The following is a 14687-nucleotide window of genomic DNA, read 5'->3' on the forward strand; positions in this document are numbered from 1 at the left end:
GCATACCATCGGTATCCACTTAAGGGAACTTACAAACACAAAATTTAGGAGGCGTTGGTACAACAGTTATAAATAAAAATAGGTACAAACACAGTCAAGTTTTTTCTTATTTGATACTAACCACCCAGGCCTTTTTAAGCTTTTCAAAATTTTGTTTCGAGTCTTTTTCTATCAAATTCATGACCAAATCTGTATGTCTCTGTCTGTGGGATAAGATTTCACTCCAAACACCTTCATATTCTGGTACAGAGAATAGATTTCCATTGGAATCCAGCAGAGCTGTTGTTGCTCCATGATTCAATAAACATTTGACAATTTTCAAAAAACCTAGAGAGGACAAAAATTGTATAAATATTTTTTTAAACTGTATAAGAAAAAGAACAGTCATGATGACAAATGTGAAGGGGGTACTGCTTTCAAATGCATTTAGAACATACCGTAATTAGAGGTATGATTATCTCAGAATTGTGAAATTGGGAAAAGTCTAAAAAGTTAACGATTTGGTACAATATTTAAATGTTTAACTTTGATTTCCATAATTTGTTACTGAGATTAAGGCGATTCCTGATTCTCTGCTACATTTTTAGTTATAAAAAAATTGTGAATAATCACTTGAAAAGACAATGACAGTTAGAAAAATATCCACATACTAAGCATCATAACTACAAAAATCATTGATGGCCTTTTCATTTACCTTTGTCTGCTGCTAACTGAAGAGCTGTCTTATCAGATCTATTTAAAGCATTGACACTGAGCCTCCTTTTGGAAATCCCTGATAAGTTTCCCACATCAACTCCATACTGAGACTTACAAAAGTTTAATAGGAATTCCAAAACATCTATACGACCTAGACTTGTAGCTAAATGCAAAACAGTATTTCCTGTAGCTAGATGGCGCTTTCTCAGATCAGCTCCTTTCTGAAATTACAAATTGATATCTGTTTTTGTACTGAATTTTAAAAGAATTAGCAACAATAGTAATTCATTGAAAGTTGAATACAATGTGGCACTATAAAGTTTCAGTCTATATTTTCCATAATACAAAACCTAGGTGATATATGAGCTGCAGCAGATAAAAATCCACCTTATGCAAGTGCATGTATACATGTACATGTATAAGACTTTGATGGATTTTTGGAACATTCAAATACGAAATAAAAGATGAATTTTGGTCTGTATTGTCGGGTTCTTATAAGAACTCAATTTTCAAATAGTAACAGACTTTCTGTAAAGACTATTCAACCCATAATAGGTTAACAGATGTATTGATATTCACTTGCATAAGGTCGATTTCTATCAGATGCAGCTCATATTATGAAAATTTCCATGTTCAGTAAGTATTATAAAATTTAATTATAGTCAAACAGGATGTCACTATCTGGCAGATCTAACAAGTGAAACTGCGAGCTACTGCTCACTGATGATACCCCCGCCCAAATATTTCAAACAGGAAGTTGTTGAGTGATGAATCTGAAAATGCATCACACGGTATAGCTGACTTATATAAACCCTGAAACCAAATTTCAGAAATCCTTATGATGTAGTTCCTGAGAAAGATGCGACAAAAAATATTCATGGGACGGATGGACGGACAGACAGACAGAGGTAAAACAGTATACCCCCACTTTTTTAAAGCAGGGGTATAAAAATCTCATTCATTGTACACCTCATTATATATAAGTTCCAAACACCAAATCAAATAATTCCATAATGCAGAAGCTTAGTTATATGTAAAGAAAACTTTCATGCTAGTTAATATGACAAAATATCATCGATCAGGAAGTGTCCTGGAAGATCTAAAAATAGCTTACACTACTTCCACACCAAATGTCAAATCATTTCATAATACAGAAGCTGATTGATATGTTACAAAACTTATGGACAGATAGACATACAAGGTGAATGCAGTATACCACTCTATGCATGGGGATATAATTTTCGAATGTATTTTTCAATTGGGTTTATTCAAACCCTATTTCCATTTTCTAAACTTATTAATGAAAGTTAAAAAAACTTATTAGACTAACCAAATTGAAACATGCGGTACAATTAAGTATGATAAGAGAACCTGTCTAGAATCAATTAAGATTGTGAAGAATACAACTTTTCCTAAAGGTCGGAATAAAAAGTTGAATTTGGCTAATTCATGAAGAAATTTATGAAGACCTCCAAAATAATGACAAAAGGGAAGTAACTCTTGCTCAAACTATGTCGATCCAAACCTATCTATATAGCAAACCACTTTGTTCAGGCATATGAAATCAGGTACATATTTCTTAGTTCTGAAATATTGCTCTATAAAAACATACCTCACAAAGTAGTGTGACCACATCATAATATCCGTTTTCTATTGCTAAGTACAGTGGCCAACTTCCAAATGCACTCTGAAATAAAAATATTTAATAGACACATGTACTGAAAACATAAAAATGCATTTTTACCCAGATTTTTATCCAGAATTTGTCTGCAGTATTGACTTTTGGATGCTAATGAGGTAAAAACTTCTATTAAACTTAATCAAGTATCTATCTTTCACCTAATACTGTCAAGTTTTAGATCTGACAAAATACTTGTATTCTTTCACATTTATTCCGATGTCTTTTTCCTTACAAAGGGAACACAATTCTGTTAGTGTTCTTCTTATTATTGTTCTTGCAAATTATATTTGCATTTTTTTCACATATTTATTTACTTCTTGTTTTTTGGGGGGTTGTATTATTGCTTTGTTTCTTTTTTCAGTATGCTTCTTTCCCCTTGTTACTTTGGGGAAATTCATAACAAAAATATTCTATTTACCTATATTATAATCAGAAATTCCATTTTTCACATAAATGTAAAAGTTATGATTCAAACTAGCTATGATGTGCAAAAAGTCTCTTTGTATCATCGGAAAATCAAATTTGTTTTAAAAAATTGTGAAACTGTTCTTTATACAGCTTTTTGCAACAAAAATGTGACTAATTCTAACCACTTACAGCATGATGTGTCATAATAAAAATTTAATTACTACGGCGTGTTTAAAGACCTTGACTACCCATGAGAGTCTCACATGGTCAGTCTAAGAAGCCATTCCTTTTTTCGTTTTTACCTTTGTATCAACCATGTCTCCTTCCTCCAATAAACAGTACAGCTTATCTGCATTCCCTTCCATAGTTAACTCAAGTAATCCAGGGGAGACAATTTCATCCTGTCTTCTAAAAATAGAAACAGAAAGAAGATAAGGTGACAACCACTACTCTGTTCAGGAGGGGTATTGATTTCTTTACTCAAATGTATTATTTAAAATTTTCTCCACAAAATAATCATTTCTGAAGCAAAGTGAAAAATATAGTATGATTATATTGGATATAGGAAAATTTGTTTCCTATATCTTATTGAATAAAATAGTTTTTATTTGTACCTAAAATACTTCTGTGAAAATTTAATCAGATATCAAAATGTGTTTTATGATGAGAAAATTTCATGGAGTCCAGGACTCCTGTATTATCATTCATATAAAGTAACCTTAACCCCATAGGGCCCAATACCACTTTTCCATAAAACTATAAATGTGGATTCATTTATTTTCGTGGGTATTAATATAAGTGGATTGAGAAAATAGTATTTTTTGTGTGGACAATTGATTTTTCAGTTTTAAAAAGTCAATATTTAAATCAATATGGAATTCGTTTTTCGTTGAAAACTTGTGGTTCACATTTACCATGAAATCAAAGAAAATTGGTACCCCATGAAAAATAATGAATCCACTGTAGTCTGTACTCTTGCAACTTACCTCTGCTGAGCTTGTTTTAATTTTCTTTGTAAAGCAGAACTGTTGCATAAATCAAGAGCTTTCTTTAGTCCCTACAAAATTAATGTTTAACTGAAGTTATTTCTGTCCAATAAAATGTAGAACTAATTTTCCCTGAAAGATCTTCTTGGCATGAAATTATTATTTTACTTGACAAAATCTTTAAAAAATGCTGGCTCTATCACAGTATGAAAATGAAAGAAAAATTAATTGTAAAAATTTTTACATTTGAAGTAAAGGAAATGAATTGCATATGTCTGCTACACAGCAACCCAACAGCATAAAAAAACAATAAAAATATGTTCCTTTGACAGATGCTCATTAACTTTAAGCAGGACCCCAAAATGGAAAAAAAAACAAATAATGGCACTTTGGGATGAATGACCTAATATTTACTTAGCATTCTTACCTTATAAGTCAAAGGAAAAAAGTCTAGAATGACATCAACAACTTCATCATGACTCTGTAGGACAGCATGGTGTAAGGGAAGATAACCATTGATGTCAGCAATGCATGGATTAGCTCCCTTCCTAAACGTATAATATTGTTTATTCACACATTGACCATAATTTATAATACAAACAAATAAATATTTTTTGGTATTATTAATATAAAATACAAACAAAATGTTAAAGTTGAGTAAAAGGTTATACCATAGAATATCATTCAATTACATGCATTACGATGTTTCCAAAATAGGTGTTCTCTATTTCCAGTCCTTCTATTCAACTATTGTGGATGCATTATTATTCATGGGATACCAATTTTCATGTATTTCGTTTGGTATAGGCAAACCACAAATTAAAATGTTCATCTAAGTACAAATTTCCATAGACTTGTATGCTCAGACCTCAGCCAAACCACGAAATCAAATATCCACAAAAAATACAATTTTTCCTCAATCCACGAAAAATTAGTACCCACAAAAATAAATAAATTGACAGTACATGTATAAAGTTCAAATTTCAAACATATATATAATCTCAAAATTAAAAAAAAAGTTAAATAAAAAAATTAAGAATAATTTCATGTTTATACTCCATCAAACTTATTTCATAATGATAAACTGTTGACACAGAGATGTATGTAATTTTGATAATTTATTGCAAATTTTAAAATCAAAATGGCGATACTTTAAAATGTATACTTATTCGAAACTTCAAATTTAAAAAATCCATGACTGGAGATTGCATGATTACTAAACTTATGTATTTATTTTCATAAAGTGTTGCTTACAACATGTACACTAATAAGGATGAATAAAGAATACCATAAAACCAGTCTCTGGAAACACTTATTGGGTCTTTACTAACTCAATCTATTCTGACTATATAAAAATGAGGAGATGTGGTATGATTGGCAATGATACAACTATCCTCCCAATTTCAAATGAAGTGGATGTAAGTAATTATAGGCAACCGTACAGCCTTCAACAATGACAAAAACCCATACCGTATAGTCTGCATTAAAAGGCCCCAATGTGAAAAATATGAAACAATTCAATTGAGAAAACTAACAGCCTAATTATAACAAAACAATTTACAAAAAACAAATATGACAGACATGAATCAACAACAACCACTGAACTACAGGTTCCTGACATGGGACAGGCACATAAAGAATGTGGCAGGGTTAAACATGTTTGTGAGAGCTCAACCCTCCCCTAACCTGGAACAGTTGTGTTACAGCACACAACATAAGATCAAACTATAAAAATCAGTTGAAAAGGGCTTAACTCATCAGATCGATACAAATCTAAAAAACATCCAACAAAAACACAGACCGGATGTGGCAGGGTATTTATACATCCCTAACAACAAAAGACAAAAAGTACAGATCTGAGAGTATTCGCAGTTACTGACAGCTAGTTCAAAGCCATATAACAACTAATAAAAGAAATCATGTATCTAAAACTAATATGTTGTTTTGTTGTTTATTGTTTCAATTTTAAATACTTTGGAATTAAACGACAATAAAGACAACAACACCCATCAATTACCGCATGGTAGGAGTTTATTCTGGTTGACATGTTTCGCCAACAAGTGTGGCGTCTTCAGGACAATATTACATATGAAATAAAACAGTGAAGTACAAATTTTGCAGTTGTGTGGTTCGCAGAAAGTAACGTAACAATAGAGGTATTTTATTGGCATTGATAAATTTTAGTTCATTTGATGGCCTTTTCTATTGTTATTATATACTATACATTTCAATTCCTCTTATTAAATACTTACAAAAGTAACAGTCTAACACTATCTTTATGACCAATACTGGCTGCCATAGATAAAGCTGTCATCCCAATCTCTTTCATACTGTCGTTTTTAGAGGTCTGAGAAAAATAAGAAAATACTGTCATTTTGAAATTGATATATTGTTTTTTCAATTACCAATGTGTTTGTCACTTTCAAATTTAAGCTATTTCTATTACATTTTTTTAATTTTTTAAATGTAGTCATTTTATCAAACAAAATTAAACTGTTCCATAATTTGTGACGAGTGAACCAACACCTTCTAACGGAAAAGCTGGTAGAGTAACCAAGATGGATACCGAAGTATGCTGCGGTTGTCTTAAAACCTCATGGAAATATAATATGTTCCATAATTGATTGTTTTAATTTGTCTGTCCAAATTTTATGGGGTCATCTATAACTGTCACCAGTTTTCCCTACAATGCAAAACACATATGTATTCCAACTTCCCCCTCCTCCCTCCATCACATACACACACAGTTAAAAGTAGTGTGCATCAACCTTTTCCAACTGAATAAACTCAACTTGGTAAAAACAAAAAAAAATGATTTCGGAAAAAGGGGGTACAATTATTGTTCATGATTTTTCCCATCTCCCCACACACAAGGGCACATAATCTCAAGAGAGCCAATTAATGAAACCATCTCGTTTTTAGCACTTAATTGTGTCCTAGCCACTTTTTGAAAAAAAAATTCAAGATTCAGAAATTATTTTGAGGTTTTTATTTATGCGACTGGCTTAGCATCGCAATAATTAGAAGTAACATTCTAATATCTAATACATCTATCTGAATGCAGATTTTTCTGAAATCGCAATAATTAATCTGAGCATTTTGTCCATTCTTCTAAAATTGAAATAATATATGAACGCAATGATATCTGAATTTACAGTATTACAATAGTTTTCTCATCTGAATTGTTTCACATTTGTCACTTCTGGGCCTTTTATTGCTTGCTATGCAGTATTGGTTTTGCTCATTGTTAAAGGCTGTACACTGACCTATAGTTACTAAGTTCTACGTCATTCTTAGTCTCTGGTGGAGAGTTGTCTCATTGGCAAATTTACCAGATCTTCTTATCTTTATATAACCACCAAAAAGTTGATGTTGATCTTACAGAATCTGCAGCAAATTAAAAACTTACATGAGAGTACTGTGCATCTACAGACTTTAGACTAAAGTCTAACAGTTCTGTTAAATTTTCTATCCTGAAAAAGTAAAAATTCAGTATTTTGTCCATTACAATACTGTAAATTCAGAAATTAATGCGAGGTCTTTATTAATGGGAATAATATATTAATGCGACTGGGTGAGTATCACAATAATAAGAAATCGCATTCTGATAACTGAAACATAGGCCTTTATGCAGATTTTTTTGAAATAAAAAAATCGCAATAATTAAACTCACATTTTTGTCCATACTTAAATAATCGCAATAATAAATGCACGCAATAATTTCTGAATTTACAGGTTATAATAGATGAATCTTGATTAGCAGATAAGATTACCTTAAGATAGACAGTAATTTACTGTTGGCAAACTGAAAATAAAATTTTAACCTGAAAGTCTTAGTTCCAATATGGGAACAATATGGATTGATGAATTTGGTGTTTAGCATCCAGTTGCAAATATTAGATGGATAACAGAAGGAGATCATGTTAAAATGAAAATAAACCCTACTTATACTAGATAGACACTCTGAGTCAGTTTTTTCAGGTGGTAGTTCTCAAGGTAACAGTCCCAAATAAATTATTTTTCTGACACTGCGCTTTAATGTTACATGATACATAGAGAAGCAGCAAATACCAATTTTCAAGTCATTGGTTTGACCAAGCAGGGAATTTAACTCACAGCCTCTCTCACGTAGCATGTAACATTTAAGCTCAGAGTCAGAATAGCAGCTATTTAGAATAAACTGTTAACACAGAGATATGTCTCGCCTATTTGTTATTTTGATAATGCAAATGTTGAAATTAAAATAGCAATACTTTAACATGTAAGTTATGCAAATATTCAAAGTCAATGAACCATGACTGAAGGTACAGGGCTAAACAATCTCCATGGAAATGAGATGTGCCAATGCTAATACAACTGCATACCAAATACCATTGACTTTTCATAAGTCGTTCCCTTTAAACAAACCTCAACACAAACATTAACTTGTAAACTATGTAAAAGTTTCATATTCATTGAACCATATTGAGCGGGTGGTGTTATATAATCTCCATGGAAATGAAACTTGCAAATGCCAATACATTTGCATACCAAATATCATTGACTTAACATTAGTGGTTCATTTTAAACTGACCTAATCACAAGAGGTAAGGACTAAATACTCTCCATGGAAATGAGATGTGCTAATGCTTATATATACAACTGCATACCAATTATCATTGACCTACCACTAACAGTTCCCCTTAAACTGACCTAATCACAAACTAATACATGAAAACCAAGCAAAAGTTTCAAAGTCAATAGACCATGACTGAGGAGGCGGGGCCAAATATTCTCCATGGAAATGAGATATGCCAATGCTTATACATTTGCATACCAAATACCATTGCCCTACCACTAGTGGTTCCCCATAAACTGACCTAATCACAAACTAATACATGTAACCTAAGCAAAGTTTCAAAGTCAATAGATCATGACTGAGGGGGTGGGGACAAATAATCTCCATGGTAATGAGATGTGCCAATGCTAATACAACTGCATACCAAATATCATTGACCTACCACTAGTAGTTCACCATAAACTAGACCTAATCACAAACTAATACATAGTTGACACCGCCGCCGCCGCTGCCGGAAACAGCATACCTGTCTCTCTCGCGAGACAAAAGACTAAGATAACTAATAACAATTTTTGTCCAAATATTGTAGGAAACTGCAGAATTTATTATGTAAAAATTAATAAAAAAAACTTCAAATAGAACAGTATGAATAACTGTACAATTTCTATTATTTTGTGGGAAAATTCTCACATTTTAATCAATATATTAGTTTTACTATATTCAAGGCAGAAAGTAGTACCTTCAAAAAAAAGATGGCAGCACTAAAACTAGACTTAGAATTTAATCATAATGCAGAATTGCTATATATGCACATATCCATACCTGCCAACCTCTGAAACCTTCAAAGAGGGAGATCTCCGTCTCAGCTATGACAGCTGAGGGGGAGATTTTGCGTGAACGACATTTTCAAGTGAAATAAAATGCTTCGCTGGGCGCAGCTTGATACGACCGCAGAGGTCGAATTCTGAACAGTTGGGGCAAGTATGGACACAACATTCAAGCTTGATACAGCTCTGAATTTGGATTGTGATTAAATATTTGACACAGCATAGGTTTCTGACACAGAAAGAATGTGGTCTAAGAACTTCAATTTTTTTTAATTTACCTATTATGGTCCAATGTCCAAAATCAAAATACATGGTTAGATTCAGCATATCAAAGAACCCTATATATTCAATTTTTGTTGAAATCAAACAAAGTTTAATTTTGGACCCCAACTTGGACAAACTTGAAAACTGGTCCCATAATCAAAAATCTTAACACATGTTTAGATTCAGCATATCAAAGTACCCCAAGAATTCAATTTTTGCTCAAATCAAACTAAGTTTAATTTTGGACCCTTTGGACCTTAATGTAGACCAATTTAAAAACGGGACCCAAAATTAAAAATCTAAATACACGGTTAGATTTGGCATATCAAAGAACCCCAATAATTCAATTTTTGATGAAATCAAACAAAGTTTAATTTTGGACCCTTTTGACCTCAATATGAACCAATTTGATAGCGGGTCCACAAATAAAAAATCTAAATACATGGTTAGATTCAGCATATCAAAAAACCCCAAGAATTCAATTTTTGATGAAATCAAACAAAGTTTAATTTTGGACCCTTTTGACCTCAATGTGGACAAAGTTGATAACGGGGCCCAAAAATCAAAAATCTAAATACATGGTTAGATTCAGCATATCAAAGAACCCCATATATTCAATTTTTGTTGAAATCAAACAAAGTTTAATTTTGGACCCCGATTTGGACCAACTTGAAAACTGGGCCCATAATCAAAAATATAAATACATGTTTAGATTCAGCATATCAAAGTACCCTAAAAATTCAATTTTTGTTAAAATCAAACTAAGTTTAATTTTGGACCCTTTTGACCTTAATGTAGACCAATTTGAAAACGGAACCAAAAATTAAGAATCTAAATACACGGTTAGATTTGGCATATCAAAGAACCCCAATAATTCAATTTTTGATGAAATCAAACAAAGTTAAATTTTGGACCCTTTGGACCACAATGTGGACCAATTTAAAAACGGGGCCCAAAATCCAAAAACTTAATACACGGTTAGATTCAGCATATTAAAGAACCCCAAGAATTCAAGAATAAAACCCCATTGAAATTGATCAAGAAATAAGCAATTTATACGAAGTATCTTCTTTTGCACAATACTGTGCAATTGAATATTTCTTGCTATTGTGCAATACTGTACAATTGACAATTTCTTGCTATTGCGCAATATTGTGCTATTGGATATTTCTTGCTATTGCGCAATACTGTGCAATTGAAGATTTCTTGCTATTGCGCAATACTGTGCAATTGAAGATTTCTTGCAATTGTGCAATACTGTGCAATTGAAAATTTCTTGCTATTGCACAATACTTATTATATAATAATTTACACATCCTGTTTGGTGTGTATCTCCTACCATATCATTATTATTTGCTTTTAAATATTAATCAGAAATAACCAACTTAAAATGGAAAATTTTAAAAGAAAAAAAAAGGAAAAAAAGAAAAAAAAAGAAAAAAAAAAATCCCCCCCCCCAATTTTTTTGAACCCCCTTATGATTCATCACCCCCAAACTCAATCCCAGCCTTCCCTTTGAAGTATGGTACCTTGCAGTACAATTTCAGAGAGATCCATACACTTGAACACAAGTTATTGTCTGGAAACTAGAAAAATGCTTATTTTTGGCCCCTTTTTGGCCCCCAATTCCTAAACGTTTCGGGCAATTACCCCCAAACTCAATTCCAGCTTTCCCTTTGTGATATGGAACCTTGTAGTACAATTTCAGAAATATCCAAACACTTACACACAAGTTATTGTCATGAACTAGAAAAATGCTTGTTTTTTGCCCCTTTTTTGGCCCCTAATTCCTAAAATTTTGAGGCAATTACCCCCAAAATCAATTACAGCCTTCCCTTTGTGATATGGAACCTTATGGTACAATGTCAGAGAGATCCATACACTTACACACAAGTTATTGTCTGGAAGTTACAAAAATGCTTATTTTTGGCCCCTTTTTGGCCCCTAATTCCTTAACTGTTGGTACCATAACCCCCAAAATCAATCCCCACCTTCCTTTTGTGGTATTGAACCTTATGGTAAAATTTCATGGAGATCCATTCACTTAAACTAAAGTTAGAGTGCGAAAACCAATGTGTCTTCGGACGACGCCGGACGACGCCGGACGACGACGACGACGACGACGACGACGCCAACGTCATACCAATATACGACCAAAAAATTTTCAATTTTTGCGGTCGTATAAAAATGACGTGTTTATTTATTTATCTAGGAAACACATATAAGAGTTTATAGATATACTTTGTTTCTTTAAATATGGTTATATCTTACAGAAGGTGTGTTGTTTGTTTCTTTCCTATTTCATCAACTTTGACATTTGAATCACTTCCAGACAATTTTCACCCCAAAAACCTCTGTTATAAGAGAGCAATCATATTGTCACAGGTGCATTTTCTGTGTGCACTTATCTATTTGACTAAAATTGGTTTAATACATACCTTATATATATATATAGTCTTGTGAAAATGTCGTTCACGGAAAAAGCTGACAAAAAATCTTTGGACTCTTTTTTTAAATCAGTAATGAACATAGTTGATATACGTATTCAACATTTTAAAGAACATTTTACTCTTAACAATAACCACAATAAACCTATTTCTCGTATCAAACATAAACTAAAAGAACTAGCCAAGGAATTTGTTTTTGTCCCGTCCGATAAAGCTGCTTATAATATTATTATTGTTTGACGTAAATTTTACATTGAGGTTCTGAAAAAAGAAATCACCAATTCACCAACATTCCAACTGACTCCATTTTCAGAAAACGACATCTGTAACAAACATAAACTTTTAGCTACCGCTTTACAAGCAGAACCAAATACAATGAAAGTCCCAACTATGTATTGGCTTCCGAAGCTACACAAAACACCTTACAAATATAGATTCATTTCGTCTTCAAGCCATTGTTCCACTACTAAATTGTCTATTCTTCTTACCAGTACACTTGGTACAATAAAAAACCTGATAATAAATTGTTCAAATAAGGCCTTCGAAAATAGTGGAATTAATTACTTTTGGAGTGTCAAGAACTAGTTGGAAGTACTTGATAAATTGCATGCATATATTGGTGATTTTGAATCTGTTCAAAGTTTTGATTTTTCTACCCTATATACCACATTGCCTCATATTCTCATTAAGAAAAAATTCACACACCTAATTAAATGGGCATTTAAAAAGTCAGAATGTGATTATATATGTTCAAACTCTTTTAGGTCATTTTTTAGTAGCAATAAACAAAAAAACTATGTCAATTGGACATGCTTTGATACTATATATGCCCTTGAATTTTTACTAGATAACATTTTTGTTCGCTTGTGAGATTCCGTATATCGTCAGGTTATCGGAATTCCAATGGGGACTAACTGTGCACCACTTATTGCGGACCTTTTTTTGTATTGCTATGAGTTACAATTTATGACAAAAATCAGCAAAGACCCATCGAAACAACATCTGATACACAAATTTAATAATACTTTTAGATATTTGGATGATATTTTGGCTCTCAATAATGACGACTTCAGTATGTATACTAAAAAAATTTATCCTGTTGAACTTACTTTAAATAAAGCTAATACTAATAATGACCACTGCCCTTTCCTCGATCTTGATATCTATATCATTAACGGAAAGCTTAATACTAAAATATATGATAAAAGAGATGATTTTTCATTTCCTATCGTTAATTATCCATTTTTAGATGGTGACGTTCCCTTGTCACCATCTTACGGTGTTTATATATCTCAACTTGTACGATTCGCTCGTGTATGTAACAATGTTTTAGATTTTAACGAGAGAAATTTATGTATTACTGAAAAATTATTACACCAGGGTTTTCGATATCACAAACTAGTCAAAACATTTACTAAATTTTATCATCGGTATAAGGACATCATTCGTAAATATAGCTCAACATGCAGACTTCTTATACGTTCAGGTATTTCACATCCAATTTTTTATGGAAATATTCTTTATAAAGCACAAAAATGTCAGTATTCACCTCTGAAGCTAACAAAACCTTTAAATAGACTTATTAAGAAGGGATATAGTTACGATACTGTTGTCAGGTCATTAAAGATTGCATATTTTAGCGTTAATATTGATTCACTTATAGGGTCTTTGCATCGACACTAAACACATTTATTTAAAAACCAGTTGTTGGCATGACACGGGTTATGTTCTTCTCATATATGTTATGATGGTATGATACTAAACCCCTAATGGGAAGGATTGTGCCTGATATTCATATGATGAAGACATAATCTTTCAATCAGTTTAATTGAAGTCTGGAGCTGGCATGTCAGTTAACTGCTAGTAGTCTGTTGTTATTTATGTATTATTGTCATTTTGTTTATTTTCTTTGGTTACATCTTCTGACATCAGACTCGGACTTCTCTTAAACTGAATTTTAATGTGCGTATTGTTATGCGTTTACTTTTCTACATTGGCTAGAGGTATAGGGGGAGGATTGAGATCTCATAAACATGTTTAACCCCGCCGCATTTTTGCGCCTGTCCCAAGTCAGGAGCCTCTAGCCTTTGTTAGTCTTGTATTATTATTAATTTTAGTTTCTTGTGTACAATTTGGAGTTTAGTATGGCGTTCATTATCACTGAACTAGTATATATATTTGCTTAGGGGCCAGCTGAAGGACGCCTCCGGGTGCGGGAATTTCTCGCTGCATTGAAGACCTGTTGGTGACCTTCTGCTGTTGTCTGTTCTATGGTCGGGTTGTTGTCTCTTTGACACATTCCCCAATTCCATTCTCAATTTTACTTATTAATTTCAATATAAACATTGAATAGAAGTATAGATCTTTTAAATGATTTTTAAAATATAATTATTTTTTCTGTCTTAAGGCATACAAAATCTTTTAATTGCCCTTCTTTTATGATTCTTTGTTTAATTTGTATTTAGTTTATATTGTTTTATCAATTCACATTATTTTAAGAAGGCTAACTTAAAACAGGATTAAACAGGGGAAGTAACCCGAAATTTCTTTGAAGTGTTTTGCTTCAAAAGTCGTTAATTATCGTTAATTAGTACTATGTTTGACACCCAAGCTGTCAAGTGAAGCCATTCAATTTCACATGGTCTGTGATTTACAGGTAATTACAACCCTAATCAGTGAGACAAAAACGTAATAACTGTTGACTTGTCATTCAAGGTTAAAATATCCCAAAGGGGAGATTCTATACTCCCGCGCGGGAGGGTACCGGCAAGCGGGAGATTTCCCGTTTTTCACCATTTGAGCGGGAGTCTCCCGCTCAAA

General features: G+C 32.5%; 1 protein-coding gene across 2 annotated transcripts in view; it reads right to left on the minus strand.

Annotated features, from left to right (window-relative positions):
* Positions 1-14687, minus strand: part of LOC127718226 (ankyrin-3-like) — a 35990-nt gene that overhangs the window by 10958 nt on the left and 10345 nt on the right. For both annotated transcript variants that reach the window (XM_052224207.1, XM_052224206.1), the window contains exons 10-17: positions 7181-7244; positions 6024-6118; positions 4199-4319; positions 3772-3842; positions 3088-3193; positions 2309-2383; positions 695-917; positions 122-327 (exon numbers count right to left, since the gene is read on the minus strand). In XM_052224207.1, coding sequence (XP_052080167.1) covers positions 122-327; positions 695-917; positions 2309-2383; positions 3088-3193; positions 3772-3842; positions 4199-4319; positions 6024-6118; positions 7181-7244 — 961 coding nt within the window. The remainder of the gene's footprint in view (positions 1-121; positions 328-694; positions 918-2308; positions 2384-3087; positions 3194-3771; positions 3843-4198; positions 4320-6023; positions 6119-7180; positions 7245-14687) is intronic.

The sequence above is a fragment of the Mytilus californianus genome, unplaced genomic scaffold (genome assembly GCF_021869535.1).
Source record: "Mytilus californianus isolate M0D057914Y unplaced genomic scaffold, xbMytCali1.0.p SCAF_10, whole genome shotgun sequence".
Lineage (NCBI taxonomy): Eukaryota > Metazoa > Mollusca > Bivalvia > Mytilida > Mytilidae > Mytilus > Mytilus californianus.